Below are 18,433 nucleotides of genomic sequence, written 5' to 3'. Positions count from 1 at the left end.
CAAGGAAAACAGCCCTTGCTGGTGATTGCTCTCATTAAATTAGGAGGGCTGCCTGACTCCATTTTACAGAGCAGTTCAAGAGGCAGCAGTCAAATTCCCAAGCCTTAGGGAAGCAGTACCCTTCAAGATACCTAGGGTTCCCCATTCACTAAGGCTCTTCTGCTGGCTTTGGAGGTTGCTCCTTTCTGCCTGACAGAGGATCCTAGAGTGAACTGAACAGCCATGAGTACATGTCTGCAGATCCCATCTGACATGGTCTTGTATTACCAAAACCCAGGCTGGCAACTCCAGGATTTCCTGTGGTTATTAGGATGATGACGGTTTACATTTCACATGATGTAGCATCTCTTCTACCACATTTATGAAAGAATGACACAAGCAGTTTTTTCCTGAACACATTTTCTTTCTCTGTCATTCATTACTGCCAGTCTCTTCCACTAGAATGTAAGCTTTGTGAGGGCAGGAGCCTTGAATAAGTATTTTACCACTGGTAACCACAATGCTTGCACATAGCAGATTCTCAGTAAAGTTTTGTGAACCAAATGAATGAATGAATTCAGGCCTAGGTGTTAAGTTCAGGTTCCTTTCATTTGCATTTCATTAGCAACTGAGACACCAGCCATTCTTTTTTTTTTTGAGTTGGAGTCTCACTCCGTAGCCCAGACTGGAGTGTGGTGGCACACTCACAGCCACACCAGTGTCAGCCTGCTGGGCTCCAGTGAGCCTTCCGCCTCAGCCTTCCAAGTAGCTGGAACTACAGGCTTGTGCTACCACTACCGGTCAATTTTAAAAACTTATTGTAGAGACGAGGTCTCGCCAAGTTGCCTGGGCTGGTCTTGAACCCATGGGCTCAGGTAATCCACTCGTCTCGGCCTCCCTCTCAGGTAATCCACTCGTCTCAGCTGGGATTACAGGCTGAGCCACCGAGCCCAGCTGACACCAAGCATTCTTAAAGAACAGGCAGAGGAAGGAACTAGTAATTTACTGTGGGTCTTATGTGTAGTTACCATGCTTCACTACATTCTGTCCTTTAAACATCACAATCAATTATTGTCATTTGCTTTTTAGTGGTGAAGAAACCGAGGAGCAGAAAAGTCAACTGCCTTACTGCCACACAGTCTGCAAAGATCAGGGATGACATTTCTTTCTTCTTTTTAAATTTTTTTAATTGATTCATAATATTTGCATGCATTTGTGGGGTACATGCGTAGATTATGTCATGATCAAGGCAGGGTATTAGGGTGTCCATCACATGGATAAATGTATTTGTCATTTCATAGCTATTTTGAAATGTATAGTTCAATGCTGTTAACTACAGTCATCCTCCTCTGCTGTAACTAGGGTCTGTCTGACCTCAAAGCCTGTTTGTTCTGGTGCCAGGAAGCCTTCCCTCATCTTCCGTAGCTGACCTGAGTGTTCCTTCTTTTGATCTTTTCAATTACAGTTATTTTTCATATCTCTCTTGTTGAATTATAGACTACTTAAGGGCAAAGGCTCCATGTTACTAATCTCTGCATCCCTGTGTAGTGCCTAGCATGACGCTTAGATGGAAGCAGATACACAGTTGTATTTACTGAATGGAACTGAGTTGAGTCTAGTGTCACAAGGTGTCATAGAAAAGCTATATCCACAGAAGAGGACTTGTGTTAGGCACAATCCCGTTATTTTCAACACACTTGGAATGTCTACACCCCCCAAGATGCCTACTGGGCAGGGCTCACCTGTCTCTGTTCTTGATGGACAGGTTCTGCTCCACTCCCTCCATCAGGTTCCTGAAGCACTGGGCAAGAGCCTCCTGCTTGGGGAGCGGCTGGCTGTCTATCAGACTCGCTCTCAGTTCACTGAAACACTGTTGGGAGACAGAGCTGTGTCAGAGCCGACTCCACACCTGGCCTAAGAAAGCTGTTGGGGGGTGGCTAGCCAAGCTCCGATCCTCTAGGGCTCCCTGATGTTCAGAGGAGTTTTTGGCCAGGGTCACTTGGAACTTCAAGCCCTTAAAGAAAATCTAAGCAACAGGCACTCCTAGGTGTACATTCTTTTATTGCTTCTCATAAAAACTGCTTGCCATAATTGTTCTATTGCCACTGCTCAGGTGGACAGAGTCTGTGCCTCCTCTGTGGGACCTGACACATGGTCTTCCTGACTCTCATCTCCACCATTCGCAGAAAGGCAGGGAGAGGAAAGGTTCCCCAGGTTGAAGAGAAGAACTTAACCAGAAATGCCCAGAGAACATTTTGGGTGACTGAAGGCAAGGCCAAGGGTCCTTCCTCAGGCCTCATCATCTTTCCTGGCTGCAGTGAATCACTCCTTGAAAACTCCAGGCTTTGTTCCAATCTCTTTCTTGGGGGCTAGGATGGGTCTGCTTCACTGAGGCAGGATCCTGGTGGGGCTTGGTTAGTTTGGGGAAAGCTTTCCGGCACCAAGAAAAATGTCACACCTGGTCACACGCCCCTTCTTCTTTGCTGGGGTCTGTGGGCTTTTATACAAACACAAGTTCTGATGTTAAACACAGCTCCAACCATTGGAAACAGCCTAATTTCAGCACAGAGACATTTTGCCAGTCATGTGTTTATCCTTCCAAGCCCAAAAAGCATGATATTTAATTTCTATCATACATTAAAACAGCTCACATCAAAAAACACACATAATTAATATGTAGTCAGACTAATACTTAAATACCATATATCAGAGGCACTATACTTAAACCACACTGTCTTCTTGAACAAGATTGGGAATGCGCAAAACGACTTATTTCTCCCTTTCAGAATAACGCGGTGACTCACACCAAGTAGGAAATTATTAGTTTTTCGCCCCAAACTGTGGAATATTGCCTCCATCGGTAAAGTATAATACTGTGATGTCATAAGCTTTTTCTAAACACCGAATTTGCCCTTATTCCCTCTCAATCATTTTAAAAGAACTGCTCTCCTTTATAGAGCTTGGATCTAAATCACAATAACACCGAGGGAAGATGAATGACAGTGCTACTGAATGTGGCTAAAATTGGATACTTCAGCACAGGTGAATGATGAGACAGCTCTTCTCTTTTTGATATATTTTCTTCTTCTATTAGTTTCCTTCCAAGGCTGGGATTTTAGTTTGAATTTTAATGCATGCAGCTGCCTCTAATCTCACTGTCTTTTTTCCCAGTACTGTCTTATTGTACAGACAATTCATTCTCCCTGGCTGTAATGCACTGTTCCTACTGACTGCTGGGGAGACAAGGGTAGGTTCAGAAGGAAGCTGGGGAGGCTGGGGAGACAGCTTGGGTGGTGAGTACACTTAAGAAGTGGGAGTCTCATGCCCCCCAGATGAAGGGTACGGGTTCTGTGCAGGAATCCCTGACAGACTGCTGCCACCACCCAGGGCAATGGGGGATACCAGATACAAAAATTGGCCAAGGGAGAAGGCAGTGAGTGTTGTTGCTCAGAATTTCCCTGGAAAAGAGGGAGGGGAGTGAGAGTAAGCCTGAAACACTACTGGGTGAACAACCTACACAGTGAGTGGGGACTCTGCTTGACTGAAGAAGATCTGAGGCCTTGGGGAAGGGCCTTCTGGGAATATAACCTTGTCACAGAATTCTCAGAGTCCCAGCTGAAACTCAATTGGTTCTGCTCCATTGTCCTTCATAGTCACAGTTCAGCCTAGTGCATAGCCTCTCTCTCCTCTCAGGGACCCCCTCCTGTGACCCCCTGCCCCAACTTACCTTCTCATTGAGCAGGATGAGCCCCAGGAGAGGCCTGGATACTGACCACTGGTTCCGACAGTCTTCAAAGACAATGGTGTTCATGAGGACAGACATCATCTGGAAGACAATCACATGAAGATGGGATGCCCTGGCTCAGAGTGCCCCCTACTCCAGGCCTTTCATGGATTTAAATTCCATCCCCCAGTATGCTAATAGCTGTGAGGACTCTTCCTGGCCAAATGGCCTAGACTCTGAAAATCTATGATGCTGCCTGTAGGAACTCTTGCTGAAGACCCCCCCGACCTCCAGTCTCGTGGAAGAGTTGCCACTGCTAAAAGCTTTGGTGATCGAGACCAGCCCGAGCGAGATCTTGTCTCTACAATAAAATAAAATAAAAATTATCTGGGCGTAGTGCTATGCGCCTGTAGTTCCAGCTACTGGAAGGTTGAGGCAGAAGGATCACCTGAGTCTAGCAGGTTGAGGCTGTAATGGCTGTGAGCGTGCCATTGCACTCTAGCCTGGGCGTTAGAGTGAGACTCTGACTCAAAAGAAACACAACAAACAAACAAAAAACTTTGGTGAGAACCTTGTGGTAGGCAGAAGTCAGAGTTCACTGGGCCAAGAGGATCAGTCCTAGTCAATCCTGATATGCTTTCCTCTAAGCCAGGGCGCCGGGCAAAGGCCCAGCTCACCTTCCTGTCTGCCTCTCATTTCACCTAAGAGGTCATGTGACACAGGGACAACATCTCTCCATGGTCCCACTCAGAGAGAGAGGGGAATAGGTCTCATTCCATCTGACCTTGGAACATCAGGTTTCCTGCTGGCACAGGCTGTTCAAGGTTTCTCATTCATTCTTCATGCCCTCATATATGTACATTATTCATTAATTCTCTTACATTCAAAGTCTGTAAGACTCACAGGAGAGGTAAGAGAATACAGGCATTCACCACAGCCTCTCCCCATAGGTAGTTTCAAGCCTCTTGAGGGAGACCAACCCAGAAGAGAAATAACAGGAAACAGGGCTGGGAAAAGTGCTGTGGCATGCGGGGGGAGAGGGACGCTTCTGGGTCCTCTAGGGGAAGTCAGGGAAGACTCCACAGAGAAGGTGACATTTAAGGAGTTCATCATAAATGTGTTCTAAGCAGAGAAAGCAGGAAAAATGGAGGGTGAGGATGAATACAATGGGTTCTGCAAAGGCAAGGAACTTAGTGTGGCAGGAGAGAAGAGAGATTGGCCAGGGTGAAACCCTAGGACCAGACTGCAAAACCATCCATTCTAGGCTTCATCCTTACGGCAGTGGGGAACCAGTGATGGGTCTGCAGCCATGGAGAGACATGCTCAGATCTGCATTTAAAAAAGATCTCTGGTGACATGTAGGATCCTCTGGAGACAAGTAGGATACTGTGCAGGTGATATGGAAGGAGGGAGTCCGGGGATGAGGCTGCTCCAATAGTCTACGCAAGTGGCTGTGAGGCAGGTTACAGTCATTTATGTGGAGCTGATGATACAGTTTCTGCTTCTTGGACTCTGCACCTCCCACGTCTAAGCCCTTCTATTCCCATAGCTCCAGAGCTCCTTTCCCCAAAGGAGGGCAGGAGAAATGGTAATTATTAGGCACAGACACACAGCACACCTAACGGAGCTTTGGTGACCTGGATTGTTTGGAACACATCTGGTTTTGTTCTCTGGCAATTTTTTACAATCCATTTTGCCCTGTGGTCTTAGACAAGTTCCTAAACCTCTCTCTCGGTGTCTCAGTTTCATTAACCATAAAGAGGGAAATAATCCAGCACAAGGAAGCTCTGAGAATCAAATGAGATAGTGCATATAAAATGTATTGCAAAGAGTAAAAGTACTATAACACTTAAGGTATATAATAACAGTAGCGAGCTTCTTTGCAGTTCTGAACATCTGCCATTCCATACATCATCATCACCATTACAATTAGGCTGGTTGCATACGAAATATGCCAATTCCATATGTATTGTATGTCCAGTCACTCTGGGAAGAGGCTAGGTCTTAAGCCTGGAATGTTAAACATCATTTGCAGACCACATGTTTTCATGTACAAACTAACAAGCCACCCGAAGTCATAGAGCCACAAATTAAATTGACAAGCAAAGCTAACAGATCCACAGAGGCAGTCTAAAATATTACGGGCTTCATATCTGAAGGCAGAATGGATATTTTAATGGAAAAGATTAAAGTTAGAGGCACCAAATTCCTCCAGTAACTGACAAAGCATCTTGAAGTGATGTGCCAATTACTTTATACGGTTCTCCCGTGAATTCATTTGTCTGAATGCATGTATTTATGTCTGTAATAAGTAAGGGGATGTTTGAATAAAATACTTTTCTAAAAATAAAGTTGGCTAAAATGGGTGTTTTTTTTTCTTTTTTACTCTTCTGGAAATACAGAAATTAGTGAGCAAATCTGCTTAAATGGTATTGACATGGCAGCCCATTTCCAAAATTATTTTTTCTAATAATCCTAGAGTAGAGTACAGGGGAAACTGCTCAATCCATGGCCAATCTCTTCTGAGAAGGAACCCTGCATGGAAGAACCCTGCATGGAAGAATACTGATTCAAGTGCAGAGTCCCTGCCCAGGTCATGGAAATCTCTGGTGGGAGGCTCTCTGTGATCAATGAACATTGAAAGGAGACAGCTCTCATCACCCACCTCCCACGGGGACACAAGGCACCATCAGCGTTTGGCACAAGGAACAGCCATGTGAGCAGAGGCTTCACTCCCTCACCTCCACGCATTTCCAACACTGCTACCATGGTGACTGGAGTGCCCATTTCACATATGCGCTACTGAGGCTACCTTTTCTAGGGCTTGTGTCTGAAAACATACGCTTTCCACTGCATTACCCTCAGCAGCCTTCTGCCAAACCAGTAACAGGGCCCACTTAGGAAGGGGGGTTGTGTGACTTGGCCAACTTGGAAAACCACACTCCACATGGCCTCAGGGGCTTCCTCATTCTCCTTCAATCCTTCCCTCCGGCTTGGGCAGGGTTCTGTAGGAAATTTCACTCAATGAAGAGAAGTCAATATGGTGTAGCAGGGACAAGCCTTGGAGCCCATCAGAATTGAGCCCAAATCTGGCCCTGTCACTTGACTTGGAATACTGGACAAGTCATTTTACTTTGCTGAGCAACTATCTCTTTAAATATAAGGTAGAGGACTATAACAACTTCTCAGAAGGCCTGCTGTGAGAAGTGACCTCCTTTGAACATATCACGCATTTTGTATTGTGCTTGTCACATAGTAGGCATTCAATATACTGTTCCTCTGAGGTTACCCTCCCTGGGATAACTTAATGGAATTTCTTGGCTCAGTGAAGTACCCCAATTTATGTCCTGATTAGATGCAGATAAATGAGATTATAGTCTCTTCACAATTAACTCACTTCATTGAAGATTGCAGTAAAATACACACACACACCCACCCAGCTAAAACAGGACACAGCACAGAAAGCATCCCTTTTTGGCCTGGCATGTGTGTTAGTAAGGCTTTTGAATTAGAGCATTTCTGTTGTTCTGAAACTTGTAATTCTAAATAAGACACAAATTGCTCTACAAATGTGTGCCTTGAAAAATGAAACAAAACAATGTTATGCGACCCCTCCAGCTCCTCTCCTGTTCTTCTACCTTGACTTGGGATGTGAAGCTCGGTGTAAAGTCAATGGGGCTGTCCTACCCCATGTGCTGGTCTCATGCTCTCTACAGCAAGGTGGTAACGACATGCTTTCCTCAGATTCCTCCTGCTCTATCGCCTGTTGAGGCAGAATAAGCAAAGTTGTGGTTTGTGTTGGATGTCTTACAGCTAGACAGTGTGCCTGTACTTTTTCTAATGAAGTTGAAGGCTCAGTGGTCTAGAAGCGGATGGCTGAAGAGACACAAGCAGAGGCTGAGAGGATGGAAAAGGCCAGCTCGAGTGCGTACACGGTGATATCTGTACCAGTGGAGGTGGGGAGACTAGTCTGCAAATTCCTGAAGTGCTGTATCCTCAATGCCTCGCACGGCCTCTGGCCCCCATCAGAGGTTGAGGAAATAGTTAATGAAAGAATGAATACATAAATGAATAAATAAATGAATGGGACAGGATGAATGAAGTTATCAAAATAAGTATCAAGAGGTAAAGAGTTGAAAGTCCCTGTACAGAGAACAGAGACGTTCTTGCCTCAATCTATGGTTAAAACCTAAACAGTTAAATATCTGAATTAACACATTATTCATTTTCAAGGATCTTGCTTTTGTGTGCAGAGACTGAGAGCTCCTCCAAGCCTAGAGTCAGTTCCAGAAAGAGCCCTCATGGGGGCTTTCAGGTTGTACAGGCCAAAGGCTGAGGCACATCTTTCCTAATGACAAGCACTTCTGTCTAAGAGTAGGCTATGTTCTCACTATCCAACATAATCAGAGCTGTCATTTATGGAGAGGCTTCTGGGTACTTGGCACTCCATGAGGAACTTACACATGCTGTCACTAGCCCTTGACTGACCCTGGGAAGCACATATTATCCCCGTTTTATAGACAAAGGATCTGAGGTCTTGAGCAAGTAAGTAACCAGTTCAAGGTATTGCAGTGACCAGGATGTGAAGCTGAACCAGGATATAAGTGTAGGTCTGCCTGAGTCCATCACACCAGCCTACGGCCTGCCACCATCTCGCTGTCTTTGTGTGGGGACCAGGACCACCAGCCATGGTGACTGAGGCAGTTTGGTTCCTACTGTAGACATCTGGAGGACTGATGGTGTGAGAGGTAAGGCTCATTTCTGGGCATGGCTTCTTCTCCACCATCAGTGGAAGGGGCCTCCTGGCTAGGTTTCCCATGTACCCCTCCTTTGTTCAGTTGCTCCACACCCGCAGATATGTCAGGTAGCAAGTACAATTCCTGTGATTAGAATTCAGGGCAGTAGTTCCTGGAGAGTTCTCAGCAGACCTTCCTGCTCTCACCTAAAGCTTTTATAAATTTGGTTAACATATTTCCAGACTCTCAAGATGAATACAGCAGACTTAATAATAGATTATCTCTGGAAAACAGTCCACTGAACATTTTTATAAAAATAATGGTTTTCCTCCTACCAACAGCACCACATACACAGCAATTTAAATTAACATCATAGAAAACATTAGTAAATTAAGCTAATTTCCTTTTAGTTATAATATTCCTTATACATTGAGTACTTTTCATTGTTAATGTCCAGGCATACTGAATAAGATAACTAAAAAGTATTCTATAAAAGTCTAAGAAAATGGAGAAAAAAATCAATCTACTAGTTCCTGCTCCCCATTTGTATCATAAAGACCTATAAAGATCAAATCCTCAATGTATGTAGGGAACTGCAGCTCCTCCCTCCCTCTCTCTCCCAGCCTCTTTGTGCAGGGCGGCATGTTTTAGTTATCCTGCAGCTTTGCTATCTGGTGAGCAGAGAAACGTATCATGGGAATGGGGCAAGAGTAATCTATCTTGTCCAAAAGGTGGCAGAAAGGAAGGCCTGAGATGGAGGCTTTGGTTTAGACAAAGGAAAGACAGACCAAAAAGGCCAAAGAAAAGGTGAGAGGTCAGAGACAAAGCATCCCTAGGCCTAGATCTAGATGGGGGCAGAGGGTTAGGGTGATGGAGGAAAAGACAGGAGGGCACATACTGCGGAACGGTGTGCTTAATCTGTTCACCTTCATCTGTTAATCTGTCTGCCTTAACGGAAGAGGGATAGGACACAAAGTTACCTGGATTTCTGGCTAAGCTAAATGTCCTTGATTTTGATATAATGAGTTGGTGATGTTTTGAAGAACCAATAATAAATGCACAGACTCTCAAGAGCAGCTTTTGGGTCTCAGGAATCATCTGGCACATGCAATTGGTTTTTCAGAAGGCCAGTAAGATAGGAAGGGGAAGACTGGACCCAACAAAAAAACAGAACACAAACAAACTAACAAAAAAATGAGTGCTTGAATAGTGCCCTAGGACTTGAAAAATAAGAAAAATCTTCTACTTATCTGCACAGCAATTCTGCCTATGCCTCATGCCCTGGCTGGAGACACAGGACCAGGCAGAATCTGAATGCTGCTGAAGGAGGAAAAGCTTCCAGATTTTGAGTGCTTGTGGAAATAGGGGAGTTTCTATCATTACCAAGTGCTGCTCCTGAGGCCACGTGCATAACAGATATTGAAATGTGATCCAGTTCAAATTAGATACTAGTCATCTTTAGGGAAAAGGAATCAATTGTTTTCTTTGCTGTCTACCTATGTGATATTAGTGGAATGTTATGAAAAATGAACATAATGGACAAATAAGCATACATTTAGTTATATTTTTCCTGTCTGAATTAACTAAGCCCTACCATCTAAGTTGCATTAAAATTTTAAATGTCTATACATATTCCTAAGTGCTTATAGTGTTTTGTTGCCTTATGATAGGAGCATTTAGCTTTTTTTCTTTTTTTCTTCATTTGGAATATCATTTAGTTGCCCAGGCTGAAGTGCACTGGCATGATCACATCTCACCACTGCCTTGGCCTTCTGGGCTCAGGTGATCCTTCTGCCTCAGTCTCCTGAGTATCTACAGTTGCGTGCTAGCACACCTGGATAATTTTTTTTTTAATAGAGATGAGATCACACTATGTTGCCTAGGCTGGTCTCGAACTCCTGGGCTCAAGCAGTCCTCCCGCCTTGGCTTACCAAAGTGCTGGGATTACAGGTATGAGCCACTGTGTCTGGTTCAGCATTTTAAACAAAAAAGGAAAAAAAAATGGAATGCAAGATGGGTGTTCCTCTCTTCTAAAGGAACAAGATTGCAATCAATTATGGGTGACCCATTCTCCCCTGGACTCACTGGAGAGTTCTTCCTGTTTGGCCTTTGCACAATGCTAGCCTTGCTCTGAAAAAACAAACAAACAAACAAACAAAAAAAACAGCTTTAGCTTCTTATCTCAAAAGCACCTTGACTAGGAAACTCAGTTGACTTTGGTCATATATTAGTACTGCATGCTTCTATGTCTAAAACCCTTCTTTGCCACCCCCTTCTTACAGAAAGTTAAGGGATGCTTTTGGTCCAAGTGACAAATTGCCTCAAACATTTAAAAACTCTTCCAACCACTGTAAAATCTAAGGAAAAACACAACCTAGTTTTGCTGTTGTTTCAATTTGCTCCATCACCAACATTACCCCTAGTTCTCAAAACATCCATTTTAATCATAGTTTATTGGGGAAAGAATTACCTGCCCGTCTCCTGGCTTATAAGAAAGAAGATAAAGTTAGAATGAAGCTTCAGGATTAATTAATTGAGAGTACTGCATGTAATGTGTCTATTCTGAATGTTATTGCACACATCACGATGAAAACAGTTTTATTTTCCATGGTTGAAATAAATTATAATAAATAATTCATTTCAATGACAGAGATGTACTGGAGAACAACAGCAACAAAATTGACTACACTACACTGCAAGTCTCATTCCTGAATCTTCATTATCCATTTGAAACTTTTTACGAGTGGTAAATCATATTTCAAGTGGCTGCAGATCTCATAAAGCAGCTTGCTGCATTAAAATAAAACCAGAAAACCTGGGGCACTGGAAGGCTGCAGGGTTTGCCACTCAGCACAATTTGGGAAACACTTTCTCACTCTTCTCTCACCAACATCAAACGGAACACTTCTCAATTTGATGTAAAAATTAAGTATTACTTGTCAAAATACTATCTAAATTTTCTCTGGGTAGGAATGTTGGGAAAATCTGTAAGTTGAGGAACAGCCTTCTACTCCAAAGCTATTTCCTCCCAATTTTTATTCAAGTGACGTTTTTATTTCTAATCTATGGAACTTACCGAATGACTGACACACAGCCAGGTTCTAGAACCAATACGAGCCTTTGAGGCTGCCCTAAAATAACAAACATATGTGTGCAGGCTTAAGAGAGAGTAACAAAGGCACATGTGTCTGAGTCTGTCTAAAAAATACCTGTCTATCTTCTTAGAAAAGGTGATACTTAATTTGTGTCTTCAAAAGTGCAAATGGTATCACCCAGGAAGAAGAATTTATTAGGAAGAGGAAATAAAATGAGGAAAGGCCCTGGAGACAGAGCTTGGCATGTTTGAGGAAAGAACAGCCCATATACAGAAGGCTGGTGAGAGACCTGAGTAGCAGGGAGTAGAACTGAGGGTGAGGAACAGAAGCCTGGGTGGGGTCCAGGCTATAAAAGACCTTTATTCCAAGCTAAACACAGAAATGAATCAGCCAGTACATAAAAAGTAGTCTTCAAAGGATTTTAAGGAGGAAGCGACATGATGAAATCTGCCATAACTGATTCGGTTCTGGAGAACGGCAATCATGAACAAATACAGGATGCGAGGTAACTCTCAAGTTTAGATACTACTGCACAAGTCTGAAAAGACCATGGCCTCACAAGACTGTGGTAGCAGAGGCAGAGAAAAGGTCAGCATCCCTGACTGCACACCCCATTTTCTTCCCAATGAAGTCTTTCTAAGAAACAAAATCTCAGAAAGATACTAAAGCTACAGAGCATAGCCTTAAATTCGAGACCTCCAATGAAGAGAAGGAAGGATGCCAGAATGCCCCAGAAATGTCACATGCAGCAGAGAGGTGGCTGCAGTTTAGGGGGCTGCTTCCAACAACACGAACAATGAACTTTGGGGATAAGCAGCAATGAAATTAACCCTAGACAGTGTACACAGATAAATATGACAGAGACGACCACAAGTATATGTTTATGTTAAATGTTCAGTGATAAAGTGACCCTACCTGAGGTCATTCCAAATCAAGGAAGAGAGTGGGGAAACAGCACATTGTTTTATTGAACAGTCATCACAACGTTTGCCAATGAATATCATATTTCACAACTAAACAACATAGGCATAATGGCACGAGGGCATCTCATGTGGTCATCAAAGCAGAGTGCAATGAATATTGTATTTCGTAATAAATGTATTATCCCTATAGTTGGAGGTTCAAAGTTTCATTGCCTTTCACCTGTCATTACATTTGCTCTGGTTTCCTGAAAGGATTTGGTTAGATGGATCTAAAAATCATCATAACTATCAGAGGAGGATTAATTTACTTACCATATTCAATATGTTTTCAAATGGGGGAAAAATATTCTTGCAAACACTTCATGGGGTCCCTCAGAAGTACTTTCCATTAAATATTAGTTTAGAGTTAATATTTAAAACCCTGAGGATGGCATACTGCCTTTCAGATTGAGAGTTTTTATCTGTAGCTGTCTAAGCTTCTAAGGCACAGAAATACTGGCCAAGAGGCCACAGAGGTGATTCAGAGATGCTTCTGAGATTTGGAAGTGCTCTGCCCCTAATAATTACACAGGGGCCCAAGAAATAATAGTGACTAAAAGTGCTGGGAATAAACCTTCATTCCTCAATTAATTCAAATTTTGCTGGCTACCAACTTTAGGCCAGGCTCTGTGTCAGACCCTGCAAACATTCAGATGAACAAGCCACAGTCCCAACCCTCAAAGAGCTCACAATCTAGTAGAGGAGAAGATACTGTTCTGTCATTGTATGAAACAATGACAGAACAGTATAGTAAGTGTCATAACCAGAAGACTGCACAGGAGGCTTTGAGAAACCAGAGGTGGCTGAATAGCCCTGTCTAGGGGTAGAGGAGGCAGGGAAGGGAGAAGGTGATATTTGAATCTGTTGCAGAGAATAAGCAAAATTTGACACGTAACCCAGGTGGGAAGAAGGGCAAGCAGGTGTAAAGGTTTGGAGAAGTGTTTGGGGAAGGGTCAGCAGTTCTGTGGGACTGGAGAGGATGTGAGGGGAATACTGGTGGCAGATGAGGGTGACTAGGTAGGCAGGGGCCAGATCTCATGAAGGGCCTGCAATATGTGCTAAAGAATGTGGATTTTACCCTGCAGGAAATGGGGTGCCATTAAAGTTGAATGAATCTTCCTGGCAGTGATGTAGTAGTGAACTGCTGGCTTAACCATTCTCCACAGAGTCTGAGTCTTAAGAGGCCTGAGCTGTCTGATTTCTCCCTAGAAGATGCAGCTTTCTTCCTGTTCTAGGGCTGGGAGGCCACCAGCACAGAGGGTTACCTGCTTGGATCTTGAACCTTAGTCAGGAGGACACTTCTCAGTTCCTGTCTTGCTGGCTCTGTTGCCAATACTCTGAGAAATGGCACTGCCATTAGTTCCCTTGGCCCACGGCACATAACTTAATAGTGTACACTGTCAGGAATAGTTCTCTTTGTCAGGAAGCTTTTTATTGATATTCAACCTTCATTTTCCCTTTCTTAATATTATTCCATTATGCCAATACTCTATTGTGCCATGCTAAGTAATTCCCTTTCCTCCTTGGCATTTACATCTTCCAAGTATTTATAGACTTATCAAATGCCCCATTTAGTTGTCACTTAGGCAAGCTATACATATTTAGCTTCTTTAATCTGGCCCCATAAGCCAGCCCTTCCATTCTCCTAAATCACTTGAGTTACTTTCCTCCAGATTTCTGTCAATTTGTTTCTAGCCTCTCTGTAATGCAGGGGGCTCAGAAAAAAAGATGGCCAGGGAGGGAGGGCTTATTGCCTTTGTGGTATAAGAGTATATAATGGCCTAGGGTGGAACTTCTGCCTTTAAGTGCAGTCTCAAACACAGGCCAGGCCTCTGGAGGAACAACATGAACAACAAGGTTTCTTTTACCTGTGTCCATTTCAAGTCAATAATATTTTGTTGTTAGCTTTTCTTATGAGTTAGGTGTGCATGTGCCAACATGTACTTACTGAGTACTTACTATGTGCCTCGTACTGTGCTAGAGATTTTCCCTCCTACCTTTTCCCTCCTTCATTTCTCACACTTATTCACTGCTCAAATAATTTCTGAACTTTTACTATGTGCTGAGCACTGTTGGTACAGAATTGAAAAAAATTTGGTCTTTGTGGCCTTAAGGAACTCTTGTAGCCCAAATATTTATTAATCTCCTATTGTTCATCCATCAAGTTATCTCCTTCCAACCTTAATAGTTTCAGAGAAACCCCTAAATACAACTCATCTCTAGTTGACGCTTTTAGCTAGCTCCCTGACCTGAGTGGACTTGTTTGCATCACCTAAAATGAGATACCACAGTAAGTATGGTATGAACACAGAGCTCTTGCTTAGGGCTTTCTTTCAGATGGGTTGCCTTGGGGCCTAAGAGACTTCTCTGCAGGCCTTGCACTTTCCATGACTGTCCTTTCTTGGCAGTTTATTTGACATGTTTTGCTCACAGGACCTCAACTAAGCATGTACTCAAACGTTTTCCTTTTCAATGTTATCAATGTTCCAGATTATGGGGTAGGCTGAGGGAGTGATGGAATGGGAGAGAATCTAAGACAGTGAGTCTTAAGTCTTGGGAAGTTTGGGCTTGAGACCGCAGGAGGGAGTGGTTCAGCTATCTGATCTTGGGGACCAGTTCAAGTAAGCTATAGAATTCCTCTGGTTGAGGTGGTGTTAGCCTCAAAGAGGTGAAGTGACTATTCCAAGGACATAAAGTTAGCAAATAGTGTAACTAGCATTCAAAGTCAGGAATGTGGACCGCAAAACTTGTTGCTCTGATTGCTATAAAATAGAAAGTCCTCAACAAATACAGATCATTTGCAATTAAAAAATTTTGAAAGGAGGATGAAATTTCAGTAGTCAGACAGCACTCAATCTATATTCTCCTGAGCATGACAAGGGATACAAAATTAGTAAGCAAGAGTTCTTCTGGGTTGCAAAGCATAAGAGGCAGCATTAATTCAAGAAAGGTCAGATGATTAGGGAACTTCTTTCCACCTTGTATTTCAAACAGTGATCGGATTGCAAACAAACAAGAAGTCTTCCACAACATACTATATAAACTCATAGCTCTGCTGATGTTGCTGCTGGTTAAACTTTCCATGAGTTAAGAGAGAAATGACTGTTTTTTTCCTTTCAGCGTGTTTGAGTTCCTTGTAGATCCTAGATGTTAGGCCTTTGTCAGATATACAGTTGGCAAATATTTTTTCCCATTCTGTGGGCTGTCTCCCTGCTCTCTTGATGGTTTCTTTGGCTTTGCAGAAACTTGTCAGTTTAATGAGGTCCCACTTGTCTATCTTATCTCCTATGGCCTGGGCACTTGGGGTTTTGATCAGGAGTCGGTTGCCAGTTCCAACTTCCATAAGAGTGTCTCCTGCATTTTCTAAGGTTCTTACAGTTTGAGGTTTTATGTTTAGGTCTTTGATCCATTTAGAGTTAATTTTTGTGTATGGTGATAGGTAGGGGTCCTGTTTCAATCTTCTGCATGTGTTCAGCCAGTTTTCCCAGCACCATTTACTGAATAGGTTCTCCTCTCCCCAGTGGTTATTGTTAGAGGCTTTGTCAAAGGTGAGTTGGCTGAGGAATTGAGGCTTTGCAATTCCCCTATTGGGAATATACCCAGAGGAACTCAAATCATTCTACAAAAAAGATACCTGCATCTTTGCAACAAACATGTATGTTTGTTGCAGCTCTATTCACAATAGCAAAAATGTGGAACCAACCATGTTGCCTATCGAAGCTGAACTGGAATAAAAAAAATGTGGTACATATACACAATATAATATTATACAGCCATAAAGAAGGACAAATATATGGACTTTGCAGCAAATTGGATGGATTTGGAGTCAATCATACTAAGTGATTTATCACAGAAACAAAGAACTGAGTTCCATATGTTCTCACTCATAAGGTGACCTTGAACAATTATAATGCCATAAGAAAGTGATTGGCAGTACTGGAAAACTGTCAGGGGAAGGGGGGTTGGGACTGGCAGTTGAAGAAAACTGCTAGGGGAGGGAGGGGCATACCTCATCAACAAAGGTACCTGCATGATCAATGTTTGTATAACTAACCCTGAATTGTATCCCACATCTTTATAATAAATAAATAAATTTTTAAAAAGAGAGAAATTACTATCAAGGCTGGACTCACATTTTTTGCACACTATATGAGGGAGGACCCCAAAACCCCTGGAATTTATTTATAAAAATTGTGTATTTATTCTTACATGTTTAAATTTCATCACCTTCAAATTACTCTCTGTTTAATGCAATACACTGATCGAGATGCTTTTTCCACTGCTCAAAACATTTTTGAGCTCATCTATTTTGATGCCTTTTAGTGCTTTTGCAGTTTTTTGTTTCACTTCCTCCACACTGGCAAAATATTTCCCTTTGAGGACGTTTTTCATCCAGGGAAACAAACAAACAAAAAAAGTCTCTGGGGTGAGATCAGGTGAATAGGGAGGGTGGGGCATGGGAGTCATGCCGTTTGTGGTCGAAAACTGCTGAACACCGAGCACAGTCTGGGCAGATGCGCTTGTAAATCACTCATCATGAAATGGGCAAAGATGCTGAAAGAATCTCCAAGAAAAATTCACTGAAGCCAAACAGTCTCTTACAACAACGCTAGCTGGTACACTGATGCTGGTAGGTTTCTAGAACATTTATCTAGCAAGGGAAGCCTGGATTCTAAGGGGCCCATCCTCCAAAAATAATTCCATTTTTTGGGTCCCCCTCATACTTTGTGAATCATCAAATTTGCCCTGAAAGTATGTGAACCACATACTTAACATCATTAAGCCAATCCTCACTTTATATCTTGCCATTCTTTCAAGCTCAGAGAGCTTCCCCTACCACTCACGATGCCGCTCATTTACCCTGCTATCTCCCTTACACGGTATCTCCTCATTTACACTCTGCTCGCTCCCTTACACGGGAATAAAAGAGCAAGAAGAAATGCCAGGAAGGAAGAGTAGGTTAAGGCCCTTGGAATCATTAGTGTGGTAAAAACTTTGTGAGATCTAGAGATAAGCCTTAGGTATAATCTAGGTACCACTATTTACTTGTTGTGTGACTTGGACAAGTTATTTCACACTTCTCTGAATCTCTGTGTAGTTCGCTCATACAGTCACTGGGAAAAAATACCCGTGTTGGCCTTATCTATCCATTAGGGTTATTTTGAGAATTAGGAGAGATATTAGATGTGAAGACTTTATATTGATGGAAGAATTATGAGATGCTATGGTTTGAATGTGTCCCCAAAAAGCATGTGCTGGAAACAACCCCCAGTGCAACAGTGTTAAGTGGTGGAACCTTTAAGGGGTGATTAGGCTATGAGGGTTCTATCTTCGTGACTCATTAATGTTATTATTTCAGGAGTGGATTCCTTATAAAAGGTCAAGTTCAGTCCCTCTGTTGCTCTTTCTTGCCCTTCCTCCCTCCTCCATTAGATGATACAGCAAGAAGGCCCTTTTCAGATGCAACCCCTTGATCATGACTTCCCAGCCTCCAGAACTGTGAGCCAAATACAATTTCTGTTCATTATAAATTATCCAGTTCTGTGATATTGTTATGTTTATTTTCATTTTTGCCATTGCAAGGCAATGTCTAAAGTACGCAGGAGGAATGAGAGAAAAGTCAGTTTGGGACCAAGAATCAAATCCGCACCACACCATGCCTTCACCTAGTCCAGTGAGTGCTTATGATCTTAGAATGCTTATCATAGAAGGGATGCTAAGAAAGGCAAAACACATGGACGGGACTAGGAGAGATCTCAGTAATCTGGCTGAAGTCATGGCCTTCAAAATCAAATTATCTTATGAATGGAAGTCTTGGGCTTAGAATCACTGGGAAAGGATACTTTTCACATTTATAGATACAAATAGCAGGGCTATTTTCCCCCAAGGACAAATAAAAAGTGGTACCTGCACATTGTTTTTTTTTTTTTTTTTTTT

General features: G+C 42.8%; 1 protein-coding gene across 1 annotated transcript in view; it reads right to left on the bottom strand.

Annotated features, from left to right (window-relative positions):
• LOC103260611 (ran-binding protein 17-like) overlaps positions 1-18,433 on the bottom strand; it is a 35,830-nt gene that overhangs the window by 2,024 nt on the left and 15,373 nt on the right. Inside the window, exons 3-4 of the mRNA XM_008058248.2 lie at positions 3,707-3,805; positions 1,722-1,849 (exon numbers count right to left, since the gene is read on the bottom strand). Coding sequence (XP_008056439.1) covers positions 1,722-1,849; positions 3,707-3,805 — 227 coding nt within the window. The remainder of the gene's footprint in view (positions 1-1,721; positions 1,850-3,706; positions 3,806-18,433) is intronic.

The sequence above is a fragment of the Carlito syrichta genome, unplaced genomic scaffold (genome assembly GCF_000164805.1).
Source record: "Carlito syrichta isolate Samal-C Ts95f unplaced genomic scaffold, Tarsius_syrichta-2.0.1 Scaffold303268, whole genome shotgun sequence".
Lineage (NCBI taxonomy): Eukaryota > Metazoa > Chordata > Mammalia > Primates > Tarsiidae > Carlito > Carlito syrichta.
The sequence above is the reverse complement of the archived record's forward strand: the minus strand, read 5'-3'. Positions and strand labels throughout refer to the sequence as shown.